The following is a 24,245-nucleotide window of genomic DNA, read 5'->3' on the forward strand; positions in this document are numbered from 1 at the left end:
AAAAAGATACTTAAGTAAAGTAACTAAGTACATTTACTCCAATACTTTACACCACTGAAAATAAATAACAAACTCATTACCACCTCATCATTGTGAATAGGCACTAGGGTAAAGGTGCACGGCGTTTGATGAATTATAGCCATCGCAGATTAGGGTGTGTTGCCAGATTATACGAATTCATGCAATTTATGTTAATATCAATAGTGACCCAATGTGATTATTGTGTGCAGGGAGGGGAGAGGGAGATGTTGCCAGTATCTACATTGTGATTTTGCAAAATCGTCATATGATGAGACGTAGTTTGAGAAAGTTTTTATTTGTTAAAATAAAAGTTTATTCCAGGTGACATCATTTTATGTCATGCTGTCAATCCAACCCCAAATGCACCGGGTTTTAAAAGCGTAACAATTCGTGAAAGGGTTTTTATCGAGGTATCTGGCAACCACAGTTCCTCAAGCAAAGTTCAGGTTTTATTCAGGCGAGATTGCGCAATTCACCGTGACAAAACTATTCACAGATCGCTCGTAAACGTCCGTTCTTCGGCTGTGCTACAATGAGCGCGGTCATGCGAAGATCTGCCGTACTGTTACTGTGCGTAACTGCACTGACTTTACAAAGCACAGTGAAAGCAAGTGATGGTAAGTGAGTGCAATGTTTCCTAATGTTAATGTCTTGCACTGTTTGATTTGATGATTTGAAAATGAAAATTGTAACATAGTAACATGTTGCATAATATCAAATAATTGTTTTGGGCAGAAACAGGATTACAACACACAACCATGTGACAACTTGCTTCAACCTGTAATAAATGAAAAATGTTGTAATAAATGCAAAATATGTAAAAAAATTATTTGGCCTGATATTCATGATAATACTAAATCCTGAAACCTGCTAGTGTGTTTTGTGTTCACTTGTTTACCCAACAAAAGACCAAGGGTTTAAACTCTCTTTCTACTGAATGTACACAGGAGCTGTCGTACAAACCAAATCTGGATCCCTGAAAGGTGGTCATCTTACTGCACAAGGGAAGGAAACAGTGATTTATACTTATCTGGGTATTCCTTTTGCCAAGCCGCCCTTGGGTCCATTGAGACTGGCTCCACCCCAACCAGCAGAGACATGGACTGGAGTGAGAGATGCTACAAAACAGCCACCCATGTAAGAACAAAACATAACTGATCCACCTGTACATACCGGAAATGAGAATGAAATTAAAGTCTAACTTTTCTGTTTCAGGTGTGTGCAGGAGAGACAAGTACTTGTGGATTTGTTGTCGAACTTTTCTCAGAGTATGGAGATTCCTGAAATATCAGAGGATTGTCTTTACCTCAACGTTTACACTCCATCCAAACCTGGAGACAATGCCAAGTTGCCTGTAAGTATTTCATCCAAAAGTGATAGATTTCAGATCTTTTCAAATCTATATAACTTTTTCTGAGGAACAGTATAGGGCTTATTTTCTATATAATGAAAGTAAATGAGGACTATTGTAGAGCACAAGCACCAAATATTCAAACAAAAATCAAAATATCATAAAGGTGTTTATACAAAAGACATGTCTTCTATGTATCTAAATAATCAGCGAAATTTCGGTGAACTGTTCCTTTAACTGGGATGTTCTGCACATTATGTGCAAATATGTATTTATGTTTAATATTGCTGTTTAAATCAATTGATTTATTGTCTGGTGTGCAAAAGGTTATGGTTTGGATCCATGGTGGAGGATTGGTTATGGGGTCTGCGTCGATGTTTGATGGACATGTTTTGGCCGCCTATCAGGATGTAGTTGTGGTCTTAATTCAATACAGACTCGGCGTCCTTGGATTTTTTAGGTAAACATCTCAAATAACTTGTCACAAGGCTGTCTATCTATCTATCTATCTATCTATCTATCTATCTATCTATCTATCTATCTATCTATCTATCTATCTATCTATCTATCTATCTATCGTCTGTCTGTCTGTCTGTCTGTCTGTCTGTCTGTCTGTCTGTCTGTGTCTATCTATCTGTATATATACATCAGGGGCGTAATTTCCACTGGGGACAGGGGGGACATGTCCCCCTCACTTTTCAAAATCCCGTTCGTGTCCCCCTCACTTTCAAATTTGTTTGTAATGATTTTTTAACCACACGCCGTCATCGCCACGGAGAAGTAGACCGAGCAGGACACAGAGAGTCTGCCTGTGTCGATGCCCGCGTCTCATGCACACGGTAAAAAAGATCACTGAAAGATTGTTTTCAATCACATGGTTTCGATTTGAATTTCATAGAAATTATTTTTTACGTGGTCATTGTTTCGGTAGGCTATGTTAAGCGGTTTCCTTATAATGGACTTCTATGGGGAAGAAACGCAACGTGTGATTTATTACTTTTTTCGTTTGATAAGGACTCGTTCTTTTAACAGGCAGTTAGTGTTTATGACAAGGCTTGACCGAAACGTGGGCTTCCCTGGTCATTGTTTATATACGTTAAACCTCGTTAAGCATTTTAGAAAGTCATCCGGCTCGTCCCCTTCTGACCGGAGATTCAGATTTACAAGCCAAGTTTTCCTCCGTTTCTCAGTCAATACTCGCATTTTCCCCCTTTATGAACATCAACTTTTGCTACACAATAAAAACACCTTTCATGGTTTATTCAAATTTAAACAATCAAAAACAACGCAAAACATAGGTATTTTTAATTTGTGATGGGATTCAAATCAAAAACATTTTCCGCCATTTTGTGTCCCCCCCACTTCTCAAACCAAAGTTACAGCCTTGATATACAAACTAGGGATTCACTATATATACAGTATATATATATATATACTGTATATATACAGTGTTGTGCAAGTTACTTCCAAACTGTAATACATTACAGATTACTTGTTACTGTTATTTAAAAGTAATCCCTTTCCTTACAATATTACTGTCTCAGAATTGTAATACGTTACATGACTCCTGTATTACTTTTGAGCTACTTTCACCAAAATAACTATAGAAGTAGAACATTCTAAAATAAGTCTTTGTATTTTCAAAATACAAAATACTTTTTGCCAATCAACCTCTTTAGACTGCTGATTTCTTGAATTAACTAGGCTATACACAAATAAATACAAAAAATACTAGATTAAATGCATTCAAATTCAAAATACTATTACAAAATAATAGTATTTTGTATTTCAAATGGATGTACTTGAAACACTGCCCATCCATGCAGTCTAATAAGGAGGTTGATTGGCAAAAAGTATTTCAGTTTGAAAATACAAAAATACTAAGATTAAACACATTTAAATACAAAAGACAATACATTTTTTTCAAAGGTATTTAAATACAAAATAGTCCCATCTCATCACTGAACTAGATTATATAGAATTCTAGCTAGTCATCATGTAAACGTTAGCATACCTTGTCATTGCTGCTGGTCACAGGGATCTTGCTAACTAGCTTCCTGAAAGCAGCCCAATGACCCCTCAAAACCCGCCCAAAAGGAATGAAAACTAGCCCAATTATTTTCCGGTGTCAAATCAAAGTTAACAACTGCCAAAAGACGTTTCTATTGCTATATTTACTTATCTGAATGGTTTCCTAGGTATTGTATGTATTTTTGTTCTGATGAACTCAAAATATGTTTTGGGGGATTTAGGAAAGCAAACAATTCTGGGTCACCCTTGACTACCATTATAATTGTTTCTGCTATGGCAATGATGCCAAAGAATTTTCAGTTGCTAACATTCTACCAAATATCTTTGTGTTCAACCGAACAAAGATATTTATACAGGTTTGGAACAACTAGAGGGTGAGTAATCCATACCAGAATTTTCATTTTTGGGTGTCCCTTTAAAAAAGATCCCATGTGTGCTCGAGGCCACGCACGTTAATAATGGACGAGAAACTTGTTTTCTCTTCGTAAGACATGCACAAACTTGCTTAAGAAATAAGCACGGTTAAATGTATTGCATATGTATAATGTGTACAAGCACGTCAATGTTTTAGTTGTTCTAGACTGCGTATAGCTGCTCAAACGTGATATTTGGCAGCCGGAAGAATCAACTCTTGAACACTCACGCATGATTTCTTTCATTGTGCAACGTGACATGCACCTTACGAAACATTGGTAAAAGCATAATTCGGATGCATTGTCTAATACCACCGGTATATTTTCCTCTTTGGTTGAGCTGAGCTCCCGCGTCCCTCCCTGTACTGTAACCTGCCTGTCAGACACTCGTTGTCCTGGAGTTGCCAGGTATTCATCTGAGTATGAATACACATTAAGAATCTCATCAGTTAACATTTATCCTTATAATATAAATAAACATTTTTGCGGCCGCAGTACATTATGAAAGTAGTCCAAAAACCCGCAACTCCATAATTTTTCCCGCAACTGCATTTTCAAAATAGCCCAATTGTGCGGGAAAATCGCGACCCTGGCAACACTGGCGCTTACAGCGAACCGGGCGGGGCCAATAGCCTCGGACCTTTAGCTCAGAGACTGAAATCATGCCGCGTTACAATACAAAATAGTTCCACCAGCCAGAGGGAGATGAATGACGACACCACACGAACAGGAAATAGAACTTACTTGCGGGATTTTTGATTTGTTAATGTCTCGCGGGCGAAAGGTTTGTTGTAACGCAAGCATTACTGAACATGTACCGAGTAAAATATTACTGAAAATTGATTAGTAATGCCTTACACTACTGCGTTACAGCAAAAAGTAATAGCCTATGTTACTGTAATGCATTACTTTTGCAACGCATTACTCCCAACACTGTATGTATGTATATATATATATATATATATATAGGCTTACTATATTATATATATATAATATTATATATATACTGATATAATATACATATACATAACATATACTGTAGTCATCAGATTGTTGTAGAATGTTGTTATCCAGTGTCACAACTTCATTACCGTGAGTGCAAAACTGTACTAAACACTGATCTTTGAACACTGTTGATCTGATCAGTAAGATACAGTACAGTTACAGATACAGTTAAGGTCTAAGTCTAATATGGGCAGACATGATAAATAATAATTTACCCAATGAAAGAGCCCTCGAATAACGTCATTACACTGTCCAGCTCTCATGTGTAGTTTTATGATGAACTTCTGTCCTTTAGCACAGGAGATGAACATGCAGCAGGAAACTACGGCCTTCTGGATCAGGTGGCTGCACTTCAGTGGGTTCAGGAGAACATTCCCAGCTTCGGCGGAGATCCTGGATCAGTCACCATCTTTGGAGAGTCTGCTGGAGGAGTCAGCGTGTCCTTACATGTAGGGATTCAAAATCCAGAAATATACATGAATGACTTTATAAAAAGGGAGTATCAATTATTCTCCATAGTAGCAGTTTTGCATCTTCTAGGATGAGTTGTAATATCCAAAATGATGAAATTCATTCATCTTATAATAAGTTGTCCAACCTTAAGGATGCTTTCGATAACATTATTTATCAGAAATAATTATAGATTCCCTCAACATCTCTTTCATAGGTTCTTTCACTGTTGTCTACAAACCTCTTTCATTATGCCATCGCAGAGAGTGGCACAGCGGCAATGGACGCTATCATGAACCCCTACCCTCTGTTCACAGCCAAGGTAAAGCATATCTTTTCTTTATAGATGAGGTAACACGCGCAGTTTCTGCCAATCTCATATTAATCTTGAGTACTTCTATAGTAGTATTGCATACTTTGTATCTTCGAAGAGTATTTAGTTTGATCAAATGTATAAAATACAGATACAGCTGTACGATTATTTCCGGAAAAAACAAGCACCTGGAGGCGTGCAGGGGGAGCGGGACTACAGCACGAGCACACAATACATCATCGCATTATCTCTGCATAAGTTTGTGTTGTTTACATTATGCAGTGGGGGGGACACAAAATGGGGGAAAATGTTTTGATCACAAATTCAAAATACCTATGTTTTGCGTTGTTTTTGATTGTTTAAATTGATTAAACCATGAAACCAAAAGATGTTTGTATTGTGTAGCAAAAGTTGATGTTCATGGAGGGGGAAAATGCGAGAATTGACTGAGAAACGGAGGAAAACATTTGTAAACCTGAATCTGCGGTCGGAAGGGGACGAGCCGAATGACTTTCTAAAATGCTTAATGAGGTTTAATGTACATAAACAACGAACAGGGAAGCCCACGTTTCGGTCAAGCCTTGTCATAAACACTAACTGCTGTTGAAAGAATGGGTCCTTATTAAAAGAAAAAAAAATCACGCGTTACGCGTTTCGTCCCCATACAAGTCCATTATAAGGAAACACCTTAACGTAGCTGTAATAAAGTTCAATAGAAGGGAAGGAAGGAGGCGGGAACCGGCATCATTCACAAAACTTTAATCGTAAATAAACAATAATCCAACAAATAAAAGGCCGGCAGCCACCTCACGGTCGACTGCCGGCCACACGAACATAAACAAACTTAACTGTTTCCGGGCCCGGGGTCCTCTCTCTCGATGGTCCGGTCGCTCGTCCTCTTATGCTCCCGAGCTCCCCCATGAGGCATGCGGGGACCGGCGGTAACACAGCTGACACACGTTGCCACTTACGCCACCGGCCCCACCTTACCCGCCCCACGGCTCTCGCCCCGCCTTCCTCGCTACAGTAGCCTACCGAAACAACGACAACATTAAAACTTCTAAAATAAACTTAAAAAATGTATATTAAATTCAAATCAAAACCAAGTGACTGAAAACAATCTTTCAGTGATCTATTTATACGCTACGCGTGCAATGTTGCCAACTTGGCGACTATGTCGCTAGATTTAGCAACTTTTCGACCCCTTTAGCGACTTATTTTTCAAAAAGCGACAAGCGACAAATCTAGCTACTTTCTGAAGAAGCCTTGGCGACTTAGCGAAACATTCTGCTTCACTTCTACTGCCCCGCGAGATCGAGTTTGTGCCTTCCCAGCGCAGCACCGCCTCTCTCTGTCTTTACTCTGTTCAGTGAGCGGCAGGGAGAAGCAGCAAATTCAGTTCAGACCGCACTGACACAATGAATGAGTCTCATTCTCAACAAATTTGAAAGTGAGGGGGACACAAACGGGATTTTGAAAAGTGAGGAGGCCATGTCCCCCCTTGCCCCAGTGGAAATTACGCCCCTGCACGTACACGCCGATAGTCAACAAAACACAGACATATGACTTCGTTTGACTTACCATGTGCGGTTCATGTCCGGCATCTTTTAGCGTGGGGGCCATTTCATCTATCAGTTTCAAACGATCTCCAAATCCAGCGTTATATCCACCGTTTATGTAAAATTCATCACCGAAATGCAGTGAGCAAACAAACACAGCTAAACTTCCGTCAGCCGAGTAAAGCGGCATTGATGTGCGTGCTCTTTCTCATGCTGGCTGGTTGACGCGTGGGAATGCTATTTCTCTCTCGATCGCGAGTGGGCGTGCTCTTTCTCTCTCGATCGTGAGTGGGCGTGCTCTTTCTTTCGCTGGATGATGCGTGGGCGTGCTTTTCTGGGAGAATTGTCCGATACGGGACTAAGAACCCTTGTTATGAAACAGGAATTTTCGTAAAGAACTTTAGGAAACCTGAGCGACCCCTGGCGGCATGAATCGAGCACAGAAATACTACGTCATACTTTCAATTCGTTTTTTGACAAGTTGACCATGTTAAGCTTGAGAAGCTAGCACGTTCAACATTGTAAATAAGTCAGAATGCATGAAATAGCATGTTACCTCCACTTTAAATAGGAATAAATCAAAGACAAATAACAGCTCAGGTTGAACATGACTCATTTACGTATATTACCACATGTTTCTCTTCAGGCTGTAGCCAATGCATCTGGCTGTGATGTTTCCAGCACAAAGGAGATTGTTGACTGTGTCAGGCAGTTGTCAGAAGAAGACGTCTTGAAGATAACTCATGTAGGCCTCTCTCTATTTAGCTGTCTATCTCTCATTGAGTTTCACTAAATGATTTCTTTAAAATTTACAAACACTACATACATTCTTGCATGTGTTTGACTTATAAAACAGGATAATCCAATTTTTCGTTTTGGAGTGACAACAGATGGTCAGTTCCTTCCTAAATCTGCAGAGGAGCTTCTTCAAAGCCACAAGTTCAACAAAGTGCCTCTCATGACTGGAGTTACAAATGATGAGTGTGGATACATGCTGCCTAATGTAATAAAACATTTTTTATGTCAAAATGCCGAAAAATACAAACCTGCAAACATATTAAACAACAGTTTTTTTCTTATAGTTCATGGCAGGTCCAGGGTGGAAGGATGGCATGGACAGAGAGCAAATCGCACAGTTTTTACCAATGTTTAATCCTGATGTAAGACACAAAATACTTTCGATTTCTGCATAATCTATTGTGGCATAATGCCATCAAAATGAATTAAACACAAGTACACAACTTTGTGTAAATAATTTAATTTATATGACCATACTTGCCTTCAATTTATTGCAACTACATTTATGTAGGAATATTTTTAATAACAATTCATACAAATAAGCATTCAGTTTATATTTCATGAATAAAGCCAAGTGACCTTTTATTTGTAGTGCACTTGTTTTAGCTTTGAATTAATTTTTTGTTTCTACATGTTTTTTAATAATTAACCAGTGGAAAAAAGCTCGTATTTTTTGTGGAAGGAATCTATTTCTTTATATTGCCTTTAGCTTCAAGATCCGTTTCTCGCTGAGCTCGTGTTAAATGAATATCTGGGCACATCCAGCGACAGGATTAAAAACCGAGATGGTTTTCGAGAGATCTTGGGCGACCTCTTTTTCAACATCCCAGCTCGCAAAACTGCGAATAGCCACAGAGGTGAGACTTCCCTCAATATTTTCACTTGATTGACAATCCATAAATGTTATTTTAGAATAGCATTTCTCTTGGCTATGCCTTTTAACTTAAAACCTGTTTAACTATTTTATTCATGTCAGATTCTGGTGCACCAGTTTACATGTATGAATTCCAGCATCCTCCCAGTTTATTTCAAAAGAAGAGACCCAGTTTTGTTGGCTCTGATCATGGAGATGAACTTTTATTTGTCTTTGGATACTGCTTTGGAAAAGGACATATTAAAATCGAAGGTACATTTAATGTAAACATGTTATTAGAAAAAAATTGCAAATGATTTAAGTCTTTACATTAAAAAAAAAAAAAATCTGTTTCATTTAAATTAATCTCAAAAGATTTATTTCACTTTTAATTGTTTTTTACACATTGTTTAGATAGAGATAAGCGACAGTTAGCTCAGTGTTTCTTTTTTTCTTTTATACTTTAGAGAAACTTACAGAGGAAGAACATGAACTTTGTAAAACTGTCATGGCTTATTGGGGAAACTTTGCTCGCACTGGGTAAGCTAAGATTTCCATATGTTGCACCAATGATACATCGGCGCTTTAAGATTAAAGGAACTGTTTGTCAAAAAGTCATTATTATTACTTTTATTCCAAATGAATATTTATCATAAAACATACAAGAAATTATGATAAATAGTCTTCTGCATAGTGATAGTCCACATAGACTTCATACTGAGTTGCATGAATGATTAAATAAACAGCACAGGTTTACACAGGCATCTCGGAAGTATCAGTTGTCCAAATATTATCAAAATAAAACCAAATTTACTCTTAACTATAAGCTGTTTGGAACTGGTTGCAGGTCTCCGAATGGTCCGGGTCTCACAGAATGGCCTAAATACGGAGCCGAAGCTGAATATCTCAGCATTGGACTACAACAGAAACCTGCCAAAAATCCAAAAGGAAAACATCTTACTTTTGTGACCGAAACACTTCAACAGATCATAAAAGAACGGAAGGAAGGCAAGTGATGCGTGCCAGAATCGGCTTCAGAATTCAGAACCTGTTTACATGTGTGTGTGTGTGTGTGTGTGTGTGTGTGCGTGCGTGCGTGTGTGTGTGTTCACTTGTTTACCTAACAACAGGCAAAGCCCTTTAACTCTCTGAATGTACACAGGAGCTGTCGTACAAACCAAATCTGGATCCCTGAAAGGTGGTCATCTTACTGCACAAGGGAAGGAAACAGTGATTTATACTTATATGGGTATTCCTTTTGCCAAGCCGCCCTTGGGTCCATTGAGACTGGCTCCACCCCAACCAACAGAGACATGGACTGGAGTGAGAGATGCTACAAAACAGCCACCCATGTAAGAACAAAACATAACTGATCCACCTGTACATACCGGAAATGAGAATGAAATTAAAAAGTCTAACTTTTCTGTTTCAGGTGTGTGCAGGAGAGACAAGTACTTGTGGATTTGTTGTCGAACTTTTCTCTGAGTATGGAGATTCCTGAAATATCAGAGGATTGTCTTTACCTCAACGTTTACACTCCATCCAAACCTGGAGACAATGCCAAGTTGCCTGTAAGTATTTCATCCAAAAGTGATAGATTTCAGATCTTTTCAAATCTATATAACTTTTTCTGAGGAACAGTATAGGGCTTATTTTCTATATAATGAAAGTAAATGAGGACTATTGTAGAGCACAAGCACCAAATATTCAAACAAAAATCAAAATATCATAAAGGTGTTTATACAAAAGACATGTCTTCTATGTATCTAAATAATCAGCGAAATTTCGGTGAACTGTTCCTTTAACTGGGATGTTCTGCACATTATGTGCAAATATGTATTTATGTTTAATATTGCTGTTTAAATCAATTGATTTATTGTCTGGTGTGCAAAAGGTTATGGTTTGGATCCATGGTGGAGGATTGGTTATGGGGTCTGCGTCGATGTTTGATGGACATGTTTTGGCCGCCTATCAGGATGTAGTTGTGGTCTTAATTCAATACAGACTTGGCTTACTTGGATTTATGAGGTAAAAGATCTCAAATAATTTGTCACAAGGCTTGTGAGCCTCCTTCAATACATCAAATCCAATAAATAAATAAATAAATACAATGATGTAGTAATAGGATGATGTTACCCAGTGTCACTGCTACTGCAAATGCAAAAAAATACTGATCTTTGTACACTGTTGATCTCATAGCAGTATATTGTAGTTAGAGACACAGTAAAGGTCTGATATGGGCATACGTGTTAAATTATTTGTAATAATGATTCAACCAGTGTAATGAGCGATGACATCATTAATAATAAATATTCCACACTCTCATGTGTAGTTTTATGATGAACTTCTGTCCTTTAGCACAGGAGATGAACATGCAGCAGGAAACTACGGCCTTCTGGATCAGGTGGCTGCACTTCAGTGGGTTCAGGAGAACATTCCCAGCTTCGGCGGAGATCCTGGATCAGTCACCATCTTTGGAGAGTCTGCTGGAGGAGTCAGCGTGTCCTTACATGTAGGGATTCAAAATCCAGAAATATACATGAACGATATTATAAAAACGGAGAGTCGTTTATGTTCCATTATATCCATTTTGCAGCTTCTAGGATGAGTTATATTACCCAAAATGATTAAATTAATCCACCTTAATAAGTAGTGCGACCCTAAGGCCGTGTTCACACTTGACTTCTTTTTTGAAGCTGCTAGCGTCTGTTTTACATTATAATCCTATGGAGTAAACCGTGTTTTCAAAAAAAGTCCTGAGCGCTTTTTTAAACACCAGCACCAGCGTCTTTTTCTGTAGCCCAAAGCGTCTTTTGATGTTGAAAAAAGTTCAACTTTTCTGAAAAAAGCCCTACATCAAGCACCTTTTTCACAGGTAACCAATGACAGAGAGCTGCCGTTTCCATAACAACATGCGAGGAATGTAATTGGTTGAGAAGGCTCAAGCTCGAAAAAATAAAATGGTGGCTAAAACGCCCGTTGGAGGATAATTTTGTATAAAGCTAAGTTTAATTTTCACTTTTCAATAACTTCTGATTGCATTTCTAGCGAGAAATTAGTATTGTAGTTTTTAAATATGTGTTGGTTATTGCAAAGACGCTCTCTGTTTATAATTCAAATAGACTTCCTTTACGCTTCCTATGAAGCCTGTCGCTCTAAGGCCTATTCACATTTCACGATTTCTCTCTTCAAATGACCCGTGGTGCGTGCGCGGCACACCGAAAAGTTGAACTATTTCCATCTTGATGCGCGCCCAGAAAATGGTGTGCCCCCTATTTGCATCTGCATTTAAAATAACGAATATGCGCGCGGAAACGACGCAAAATGCGTATCGGGCCTAAGCTGCCTTCGTGCAGAAATGCTATCTTTTAACATTGCCGGCTGCTATTTGTAACCACAACGCTGCGAGTGTTTGTTTTTTTTTACTAAAAAAGCGCCATTGTCAACTTTTTCTTGTCAAGTGTGAACACGGCCTAAAGGATGCTTTCAATAACAAAAATTTTAGATTCTCTCAAAATCTCTTTCATAGGTTCTTTCACTGTTGTCTACAAACCTCTTTCATTATGCCATCGCAGAGAGTGGCACAGCGGCAATGGACGCTATCATGAACCCCTACCCTCTGTTCACAGCCCAGGTAAAAGAAAAACAACAGCTCAGGTTCGCTTAGGTGTGACTATACTGACATTTGATCCCTAGCAGGAAATTTGTATGTGGCTGTGATTCAAGTCATTGAGAACCTTGTATTGTGCTTGACAAACATGATTAATTTACATTATGACATGTGTCTCTTCAGGCTGTAGCCAATGCATCTGGCTGTGATGTTTCCAGCACAAAGGAGATTGTTGACTGTGTCAGGCAGTTGTCAGAAGAAGACATCTTAAAGATAACTCATGTTTGCATCTCTCGGTTTATCTGTCTGTCTCATTGAGTTTCACTGTCTTAAGGATTTCTCTGATATTTATAAACAGTTCATGCATGTGTTTGACTTTTAAAACAGGAGAATCCAATGTTTCGTTTTGGAGTGACAACAGATGGTCAGTTCCTTCCTAAATCTGCAGAGGAGCTTCTTCAAAGCCACAAGTTCAACAAAGTGCCTCTCATGACTGGAGTTACAAATGATGAGTGTGGATTTATGCTGCCTGATGTAAAGAAAGAATTCATAATTTTGAAATGTAAAAATGCTTAGGCTTATTAAAATACAAGCCTGTGTACATATTCTGTTTTATTCCCATAGTTCATGGCAGGTCCAGGGTGGAAGGATGGCATGGACAGAGAGCAAATCGCACAGTTTTTTCCAATGTTTAATCCTGATGTAAGACACAAGATACTTTTGATTTTTACAAACTTTATTGAGGCATATTAAAAACGATGCCTTAAAGGCGTAGTTCACCCCAAAATAAAACCTATTTTATAATGTACCCACCTTCATGCCATCCAGGGTGAGAAATTAAATTTTGGGTTGAGCTATTCCTTTATAAAAGAAAGGCCTTATTCATGAAACAAGCAGGACAAAACTTTGTTTATATAATTCATAAAAGCATATATTTTTCATGAAAAAGCGCTTTTGTTTTAACTTTGAAGCTTTTACCATTTTGGATTGTAATTATTTATTTAATTGTTTTGTTTTTCTTGTTTTTATTTGACATTATCATCACTTATTTATTTATTTATTTTTATCTACTCCTTTAGCTTCAAGATCCGTTTCTCGCTGAGCTCGTGTTAAATGAATATCTGGGCACATCCAGCGACAGGATTAAAAACCGAGATGGTTTTCGAGAGATCTTGGGCGACCTCTTTTTCAACATCCCAGCTCGCAAAACTGCTAATAGCCACAGAGGTGAGACTTCCCTCAATATTTTCTCTTCTTTGTCATTTAATGAATTGTAATTTATTTATATTTACATATTTAACTCGTATTATGCGTCATAACTTGCATTACAAACCTGTTGAATGATTTTTTATGATGTTAGATTCTGGTGCACCAGTATACATGTATGAATTCCAGCACCCCCCCAGTATACTTCAAAAGAAGAGACCCAGTTTTGTTGGCTCTGATCATGGAGATGAACTTTTATTTGTCTTTGGATACTGCTTTGGAAAAGGACATATCAAACTAGAAGGTACAGTATAAATGTTGTTTAAAAATAATACCTGATTTTAGTCCTTAGTTTTTTCATTTATTTAAGGGTGCGTTCATATTTGTAGTTCGGTTCTTTTGGTTGTTTTGGTTCAGACCAAATAAACATAATTAATTTAGTCCTGGTTCGCTTAGCAATCAGACTGGCATTTTAACAGCGAACCTAAAGATATCGAACCTAACAGCGTACGTGTAAAGTCGCAACGTGATTGGACAGCTTTTATGATTTATATTTTAAAACGGAACTTACCGGACATCCAAAACAATGCTGTGTGCTGGGTCACACATGCTCAGTGTATGACTGCGCATATCAGGGAATTTTTAGCAAGCCGGTAACTCACAAAGACCTCGTGAAGTGTTTAGAGCAGTCAAACGGCACCAGGAATTCCTCCGTGACATGCACAAGCGCAGATCTAATAAACACTCCTTTTATATTACCAAATCGCTTGATTTTTGGGTCATATATTGTTATCACTTCCTGTTATTGGTTCGGTTCGATGCTTTTGGTCTTTGTTGCGTTCATATTTCAATCGAACCGCGCCAGAGTTCGTTTGAAAGTGGACCGAGACCCATCTTTTCAACAGTCTCGGTCCGCTTGTTTGGTGCGCACCAGGGTTCAGGTGGCAGCGTTCACACTTACACAAATAAACCGCACTAACAGAGCAATCGCACCAGAGTTCGTTTTAATCGAACCAAACATGGCGTATGTGAACACACCCTAAATCTAATGCTGCGTCCCAATTCGCATACTCCGTCCTAAATAGTATTCGAAAATAGAATTACGTAGTATGTCCCAAATCGTAAGATTATTCCAAAGATTCCCGGATGGTCTTCTTCTTCCGGTAGAAATTGGAAGTGCAGAACGATGCACACTCTAACGGCTGATATTACCCACAACTCACCGCGAGTAGGCGGAGTTTAGTGACGCTCCACTGCATTAATAAAACTAAATAACCGATGTGTCACTAAATTAATAAATATAACTGTAGAGTTAACTTTACATATGAAACCATAAATGAATAAATACTTAAATGGAAAGCAGAGCTGTATTTTGATGTATGTGACAGTTAATGGACACAATGTTGTCTAGGCAACAACGGCCACTTCCGTTTCCTGTTAGTATGTCCCAGTGCGTGCATATTGTTATGCTACAAACTTAAATGTATATACTTATCCATAACAAAAACAGTACATACTTTTAGTGCATAGTAGAAGTAGGCGAATTGGGATACAGCATATATCTGATTCAAGTCAATCTCAATATTTTACCACATTCATCGATTTCATTAAATTTTAATTGTGGAATAGATTCTGTAGATCGTCAATAGCGGTAATTGAGTCCAGTGTTTTTTTTTTCTTTCATACTTTAGAGAAACCTACAGAGGAAGAGCATGAACTTTGTAAAACTGTCATGGATTATTGGGGGAACTTTGCTCGCACTGGGTAAGCCATATTTGCCATGTGATACACCAATGATACCCCATCCCTTTAAGATAAAAGGAACAGTTCATCAAAAAAAATCAATATTGACTACAAAACCTTGTCATTCTCTTTACTATTTTATACACATTTATTATGCTATAACTATAAGCCGCTTGCTTCTGTTTGGAACTGGTTGCAGGTCTCCGAATGGTCCGGGTCTCACAGAATGGCCTAAATATGGAGCCGAAGCTGAATATCTCAGCATTGGACTACAACAGAAACCTGGCAAAAATCCAAAAGGAAAACATCTTACTTTCGTGACCGACAAACTTCAACAGATCATAAAAGAACGGAAGGAAGGCAAGTGATGCGTGCCAGAATCGGCTTCAGAATCTTAGATGTTCATTTAAGAAGCTTATAGATTCATAATAAAACCCATCAATTTTGTGCTAAGAAAGGTTTAAAACATCCATACAAATCTACAGGCTAAACTGGAACTTTACACACAAACAATACCAGATCACATTACTCCAGAGTCATAGAAATGCGCCTCACGTGATCTGTTTGGTCTCTTGGGCAGGACCTGTAGTTCATACCAAACTAGGATCTCTAAAAGGTTCCCTTCTGACCGTGAAGGGGAAGGAGACAATCGTGTATAGCTATCTAGGCGTACCGTTTGCTAAACCACCTGTGGGACCCCTCAGACTGGCCCGAACCCAACCCGCAGACACATGGGAGGGAGTGAGAGACGCCACGCGACAGCCACCCATGTAAGATGTCACAAAATCATATTTTGCTTACAGGATGTTTTACCCTTCACATGATAGATATTGTCTATTTGTTTATGAAGATAAAACATTAACTTGCATTCAATAAATGCATTTTAAAAGCTTCTTCTTTTCCACTGTTAATGGTCTTGTTGTTTGTTCAGGTGTGTTCAGGACAGGGAAGGAGTTTTAAGCGAACTAGAGTTTTTCTCGATGAGTCTGGAAGTTCCAGAGGTTTCAGAGGATTGCTTATACGTCAACGTTTACACTCCATCTAAACCTGGAGATAGTACCAATTTACCAGTGAGTTATGAAACAATGCCTGAGATCGACCAACTGAGACCATCTGTGATGCAGATATGGTTGTTGAATTATGATATTACTGTATATCAACCGTGTGTTTTTTTAAAGCTGCAGTCTGTACACTGTAAAACTTTGCTGTAGTTTTTGCAGCAGGTTTGCCAGTAACTTACTGTAGATTTAATCACTTAATATACTTTCCAATTAGTACTTTAATCAAAATGAAAACACTTTGACTTTTGAGATTCAAAATGAGCAAGAAGAGACTGGCATTAGCACAGCAACACTGCAAAAAAATGACATTGATTCTTATTAAACATTTTTCTCTTGTTTTTTATTATTGTTATTACGATACATTTATATAACAAGAAAATTGACCCAAGATATTTAGTCTTGTTTTATGAAAGAAAAATATATGTACTAGGTAAGTTTATGCTTAAAACTAAATTTTACATTAAATCTACAGTAATTTACTGGAAAACCTGCTGCGAAATTACAGTAAAGTTTTACAGTGTAGTTTTTGCCTCAGTAATTTCTCAGTTTGAAACAGAAGAAAATGAAGGCATTCACGGACATTTTCAGTTTCCTGTGAAACGTAACCGGGCAGCATAATTTATAAATCATTATTATAATTTTATTGGTTTAAATTGGGGTAAGGGACTGTTTTTAATACTGATAAACATATGAAGAGTTTGGTTCCAAAGTGAGAAAACTCCATTCCAATTAATATCAATCAAACTGCAGTTTTTTATTTAAGACATAATAACTCAAAAAATACTGCTAACTAACACAATAAAAACATGATAACATAATAAAAACATGATTTTTGAATTTTGTAGAGTTTGGGAACCAAACTATTCATTGGTTCCCAAATGAATATATAATACATATATAATATATAGATATATACGTACGTTAACGTACGTTTTCCACAATTTGGATTAATATTAAACCCATCAAAATTATGAAATAACACAGCTGTGGAAATTATGTTGTGACTAAAGGCATCCAAAATAAATGACCTCTAGCATGAATATTTTAGCATCTTTAAAGTACACTTCGCATTTTATCATCCAGCTTCTTGAGGTCTCAGCCTGGGAAGCTTTTTATACATCTATGCTGGACTCTTATGTACTCCTTTTATTTATTATTCGGTGCAAATAATCAATTTCAAAAATCATTTTTTAATAAAAATTAGGTTTTCTAATAAAATAAATTAATATGTTGGCACAATTATATTTTTGTCTACAAAAGTGATTTCAAACGTTGAAACGCACACCTTCAGATTAATAGATTTTTAAATTCATGAGAAACATTTTTTTCAAGTGATCTAAACTTTTGACCGGTAGTGTATACACCTGCTTAAAAACTCATTTTTTGATTTTTTAAAAACATTTTTACATATTGCAGCTTTAAAGTTTTTTTACTTTTTTTTTACTTTTTGTGATTAAGAATGACATACATAAAGGGTATGAAACACACTTAAATGATCAAAAATGTGTAAAACAAGACAGTTTATAGTCTAGGTTGTAATATTGACCACTGAGTACATGTCATTTTAAAAATAATTGGTTGAAAACAATTGGTTTCTTTTTACAAAGAAGTGCAAAAACATCATTCAGTATTAGATTTTGAGTCAATGCAGTTTTTAGGGTGCATCCTCGCCACAACTCATTAGAAAAACACACTGAGGGAGAACGAACGCATTTTTATTTATGCTACGTTGTTTTTAAAACGAGCATTTATGTACATTATAGTTGAAAAGCAATAAAATACACTTTTTTCATTTGTAAAACAGATATATAAGATCAAATGGCATGTGAATATGTTTCTGCTTTAGTCTTTAGCATCTCAGCTGTCTCATTTGTCACCTTATTGTATTGACCGATGATCTTGACGTTCCCTCAGTAGCGAGCGTGTCAGAAAGCTTTCTGTTTGTTCACAGGTCATGGTTTGGATTCACGGCGGAGGCTTTAGTTTTGGTGCCGCCTCTCTGTACGATGGCTCGGTTCTGTCTGCGTATGAGAATGTTGTTGTGGTGCTGATTCAGTACAGATTGGGCCTGTTAGGATTCTTCAGGTATGTCCCAAATAAACACAGCTGATGTTTCGCACAAAGTACAACGCAGGTTTAATGTCAACATCACTTTGTTCTTTGCCAAGAATTTGTTTTGCCTTCAGCTATGGTCGTCCACATATAACAGCAGCTCCTTTATTATCAAATTTCTACAATAACAGTTAACATTCAGATGACTAGGTTTTGGGCAGAGCTGTGGTGTTTTTGTTTTTCTGTATGGATTTAGATGAAGATTTTCAATTCAATTAATATTTTATTTATTTCACAATGTGCATTTTGTCTTGTAGCACAGGAGATGAACATGCAGCAGGAAACTACGGCTTTCTGGATCAGGTGGCTGCACTTCAGTGGGTTCAGGAGAACATTCCCAGCTTCGGCGGAGATCCTGGATCAGTCACCATCTTTGGAGAGTCTGCTGGAGGAGTCAGCGTTAATTTGCTTGTGTGTTCATCTTTTCTTTGCATATGAAGTGTTTTTGTAAATACACTGTACAACTTTGCTGTAGTTTGCAGCAGGGTTGCCGGTAACCTACTGTAGATTTAATTACTTTACTATTAGTACTGTTTTCAATTCGAGTTCAACTTTACTTTAATCAAAATGAAAACACTTTGAGTTTTGAGATTCAAAATGAGCAAGAAGAGACTGGCATTTGCACAGCAACACTGCAAAAATGACATTCTTTCTAAGCATTTTTCTCTTGTTTTCTAGTAAAAAAGAATTAAAACTTCTTAAATTACGATACATTTACATAACAAGAAAAGTGACCTAAGATATTTAGTATTTTATGGAAAAAAGAAGAAGAACTAGGTATGTTTTTGTTTAAAACGTTTTTTTATTATTATTAAATCTACAGTAAGTTACTGGCAAACCTGCTGAAAAACTACAGCAAAGTTTTACAGTGTAAATATAAAGTGTATAAAGCCAAATTTCATACATATGCAATCTTTTTTTTACAAATCTTAAAGGAATTATGGCTAAATTAACCGAATGACATTATGTAAGAGAAATATACATAGTTCAAGGAACATTCTCTAAAAACAATTCTTACAGTTTTTTTTTGTTCTTACTGTTAGTATTATAAAAAATAAATAACCCGTATTTAATATATTTGCGTTAAAGGGATAGCTCATCCAACCAAAAAATCTGTCATCATTAAAGCGACGGGTATACTTGACTTTCCACGTCCGTGTCCGTCTCGCCCACAAATGTGTCCGCACAGCTTCTTTAGCATACTCATAACGGATTAAGCGCGGATGTCCGAGTTCAACACATGCGCAATACAAATGAGTATGTGTGTTCTACCAGACCATCAGAGGGCAGCGCTGAGTCGCGTCGTTGCAGTGAGTGTTGTACACCCACTGGAAATGAATGATTGAGGAAGTCATTCGCCATTGCCAAACAGCAAGACAACAAGAACAACAACCAAACCGTATGGGTAAGGATATGCTTCTTAGCTTACTGTTCTTGGTTTCAGCGTGTCGGTTTTGTATCATTCTTCTTTGACAACAGCATACTGCACACTTTCTGCGTGTGTATTGACCCCTAGTGGACTAGTGCACTTTTTTCGTGCATGCGCTGTTGTACGCGGCACGTCCGCGCGGTCTCAAAAAATGGGCTGCACGTGGACGGGGTGTGCGAACGCGGACGGAGGGACTATACTTCAGCCTTTATTCACGCTCATGTGGTGTATATGACACTTTCTTCTGCAGAACACAAAAGAAGCAATTTTGAAGATATTTTTCCATACACTGGAGGTCAGTCTGGTTCAGTGATGTTTGTGTTAATAACATTCTTCAAAATATTTTCTTTTGTGTTCTGCAGATGAAAGAAAGTCATACAGGTTTGGAATAAGATGAATGTGAATAACTAATGGCAGAACTTTCATTTTTGGGCGAACTATCCATTTAACTGTTTTTGTTGTTTATAGTATTGCAGATTTTGACAGCCGCTAAGAAAATCTTAAGTCGCTTCTTTTTGTTTTGAAGATGCTGTCCCCGTTGGCCTCGGGTCTGTTCCATCGTGCCATAGCAGAGAGTGGCACCGCTGTATGGCCCGGCCTTGAGACCTCCAATCCTTTAATCTCAGCTCAGGTATTGTTTATTTTCCTATTCTTCTTATATAATATTTTATTATTGTTTTTATTTAATCAACCTTGCTAAGCCCACACGTTGATCTGCATTTCAGAATGTTGCCAAATCATCGAACTGTGACGGCAGGACTTCATCCAGTATTGTGGAGTGCATCATGCGCTGGTCCAGTGAGGAAGCTGAGAAATATTCCAGTCAGGTGGGAGAACGCAGAAACATGTCACATGACATCATGCTGCAGTATTCACTAAACTGCATAATCTTTATATCATACATTGTATTGTAGGAAATGTGCTCAGTCTCTTCAGCACGTGCTTTTATTTGGTTAATTGTTACGATTGTGTTGCTTCTAGTACAAAATGCTGCACTTCAGAGTTGCTGTGGATTCTTATTTCTTGCCCAAACCTATAGAGGAGATCATAGAGAAGCAAGAGTTCAGCAAAGTTCCTCTTATTACTGGCATTACTGATGATGAGTTTGGCTTATTATTGGCCGCGGTGAGTAAACATTTCATTTGTTTTATGACAATAATAATATCGACAGGATTTATTCTTATCCACACAGAGCTGTATTGTATCAAGAGTAGGTTTAATTCGATATAATTTATTGTGTGTATATGTTACTTATAGATGTATGAATGGTATTTCTCCATAGTACTTTGAGGGTCCAGGTTGGATTGATGGCATGACAAAGGAACAAGCTACAGACGCATTGACTCTCGGGTATCCCGATGTAAGATTCAACACAAAATTACAATTCACATGATTATATTGTTTTTTGCAATATCATTTGTGTTTCAATCATGACTGTCATTCTGCAACATATTCTTCTACCATCTATTTGAAAACTTTGCTCTCAATAGCAGGAGGATCGATGGATCCGTGAACTGGTGGCAAAGGAGTACATAGGTGCCACCAAAGACTCCATACAAATCCGAGACAGTTATAGAGAGATGATGGGAGATGTGTTTTTTAATATTCCTGCTCTCAAACTGGCCAAATACCAAAGAGGTGAGAACTAATGATTTTTTCGTATTGGACTTTATCGATCATATAAAGGCATATTTTTAAGAGACTATTTTTAAGAAATGGGGTAGACTATAGAGTCTGTAGAGGCCAAATGGTTAAAGCGGTTGTAACGTATGCAGTTTCTGCCAATCTCATATTAATCTTGAGTACCTATACAGTAGTATTGCCTACTTCGTATCTTCGAAGAGTCTTTAGTTTGATCACATTTATAAAAGACAGATACAGCTGTACGATTATTTCCAAAAACAGGTGAGCCCTGAACGCTTTCAGGGGGGCGGGACCACAGCACGAGCACACCATACATCATCGCATTGATTCACTATGAGTTTGTGTTGTTTACATTATGCACGTACACGCCGATTGCCAACAAAACACAGACATATGACTCAGTTTCACATACCGCGTGCGGTTTATGTCCGGCATCTTTTAGTGCTGGGACCGCTCCATCTGTCAGTTTCAAACGATCTCCAAATCCATCGTTATATCCACCGATTATATAACATCCATCACTGAAATGCAGTGAACAAACAAACACAGCTGAACGCAGTGCTCTGTCTCTCCCGCTCTCCCTGGTTGACACGTGGGCGTGCTCTTTCATCTCGCTCTCGCGGGTTGACGCGTGGGCGTGCTTTTAGGGGGGAATTGTCCAATAAGGGACTAAGAAAAGTTTTTACGTAAGGGAATTTCATGTTCCGAAAAAACTTTCGGAAACCTATATGAACGCTGGGGGAGTGTATCGAGCACAGAAATACTACGTCATACATCCAACTCGTTTTTTGACAAGTTGACCATGTCAAGCATGAGAAGCCAGCAGGTTTAACAGTGTAAAGACGTCAGAATGCATGAAACACTGTGGCACACCACCTTTAATGAAATTTAATGAACAAATTCAGAAAAAATCTGAATAAAAAAAAAATGTATTAAAAAAATTCTAAAGTATGTAAATGTGTAGCCATATGCACTTGAATCAGTTAAGTTAGAAAAGCAACCGAAAAATAACATAACACATAAAAAATTGGTAACGCTTTACAGTAGTAGATGTATTAGCTAACATTAGCTAACAATGAACAATTTAGTTTTTCAGCATTTATTAATCCATGATAATGTTATAGTTAATGTCAATACAGTTATTCATGTTAGTTCATGGTGCATTAACTAATGTTAACAGACTCAATGTTTGATTTTAAAAATGTTTTAGTATTAATAAATGATCATTGTTAGATCATGCTAATTCACAAACTAATTGTTAACAAATAGCACCTTATTGTAAAGCGTTATCAATTTTTTTATGTGTAATGTTATTTTTCGGTTACTTTTCTAACCTAACTTGATGCTCGCATTTAAGTGCACATGGCTACACATTTACATACTTTAGAATTTTTTTAATATTTACATTAAAAATAAGTAATGCAATTTGTTACTTTTTTGGGATGTAATGCAATATTGTAAATTTCCCCAACACTGTTAATTACTAAATAAAAAATAAGACGATAAATCGAATAAAAATAACAAAATAATATACTTCCCTTAAAATAAGAAAACCATAAATCTAACTATATTATGTGTGACCAAAGTGTTAAAAAAAAAAAATAATAATGTTACTCTAGCCTCTAATTTTCATGTGAAATATCAACTTTCAGTTATTTAGTCATATTTTTAAGTCACGACTGTTTTAAATGTTACTATTAACCCAATGCATACTATTGTGATTGTAGCTTCGGGAGCGCCTGTGTACCTGTACGAGTTTCAGGATGCTCCAAGTGTGATCAAGAAGAACAAGCCAAGTTTTGTTGGCGTCGACCACGCAGATGAGATTCTCTTTATTCAGGGTAGCTGCTTCACAAAAGCCCACATCACGATAACCGGTAAGACAATCTATCTGAAACATCCACCTATAAAAATATGATTCGCACTGCATGGAAAAACACAGACTTCTCCTGAAAGGTTTTTAAAAAGCGGAAGATGGTCTGTCATACTTCATGTTTTAATCCTTAAAGGTGCGTTCACAAAGGAAGACGATGAACTGTGCAGAACAGTGATGGCCTACTGGGGGAACTTTGCTCACACTGGGTAAAATATCCAGATTTTTTTACCTGAATATATATGCGCACATAATAGTGTGATTTATTGTTTCTGATGCATTTCTGGATCTCTAGGTCTCCTAATGGTCCGGGTCTCCCGGCATGGCCTGAATACGGAGCTGAAGCAGAGTATCTAGGCATTGGAGTGCAACAGAAACCTGGCAAAAACCTGAAGGCAAAACACGTCAAGTTCCTGACAGAAACACTTCCAGAGCTTGTTCGTCTCAGACGAGAGAAAAGTGAGCATTTGGAGCTGTAGACAGATCGCTTGCCCCTGTTAGAAACAAACATGCACTTAAAAAAGACATTTAAAGGGTGGCGCTGAAAAGGGAATGATTGTGATGAAGTAACTGTAATTTTGATCAAATGAATAATAATAATATGATTGCTCTGTAAAGGGACCACCTGAGAAGGTAAACATTTTTTTTATGTATGCCAATTGATTTGATCAACTGATACATTGACAAATGTTCTTATAAATCTAATTCACACTTATATATGTAATAAAACACAGAATCAGACAACATAGTTTTTTTTCTCCATTTTATTGAGA

At 37.4% G+C, this 24,245-nt stretch overlaps 1 protein-coding gene across 1 annotated transcript; it reads left to right on the plus strand.

The window, feature by feature from the left end:
* The first annotated feature begins 504 nt into the window (after positions 1–504).
* On the plus strand, positions 505–24,216 carry ces2b (carboxylesterase 2b). Its single transcript, XM_057329260.1, has 37 exons — positions 505–638; positions 969–1,158; positions 1,237–1,375; positions 1,699–1,832; positions 5,117–5,270; positions 5,489–5,593; positions 7,790–7,888; positions 8,000–8,146; positions 8,226–8,303; positions 8,651–8,798; positions 8,918–9,067; positions 9,262–9,334; positions 9,642–9,802; positions 9,957–10,146; positions 10,227–10,365; positions 10,689–10,822; positions 11,153–11,306; positions 12,324–12,428; positions 12,588–12,686; positions 12,792–12,938; positions 13,029–13,106; positions 13,484–13,631; positions 13,765–13,914; positions 15,302–15,374; positions 15,553–15,713; positions 15,934–16,123; positions 16,285–16,423; positions 18,366–18,499; positions 18,784–18,937; positions 20,482–20,586; positions 20,681–20,782; positions 20,937–21,080; positions 21,238–21,315; positions 21,446–21,593; positions 23,327–23,476; positions 23,609–23,681; positions 23,768–24,216. Exons 1-37 carry the CDS (start codon positions 554–556, stop codon positions 23,949–23,951), a joined length of 4,842 nt encoding a protein of 1,613 aa, XP_057185243.1. The 5' UTR covers positions 505–553; the 3' UTR covers positions 23,952–24,216.
* Positions 24,217–24,245: the final 29 nt, after the last annotated feature.

The sequence above is a fragment of the Triplophysa rosa genome, linkage group LG3 (assembly GCF_024868665.1).
Source record: "Triplophysa rosa linkage group LG3, Trosa_1v2, whole genome shotgun sequence".
NCBI classification, from domain to species: Eukaryota; Metazoa; Chordata; class Actinopteri; order Cypriniformes; family Nemacheilidae; genus Triplophysa; species Triplophysa rosa.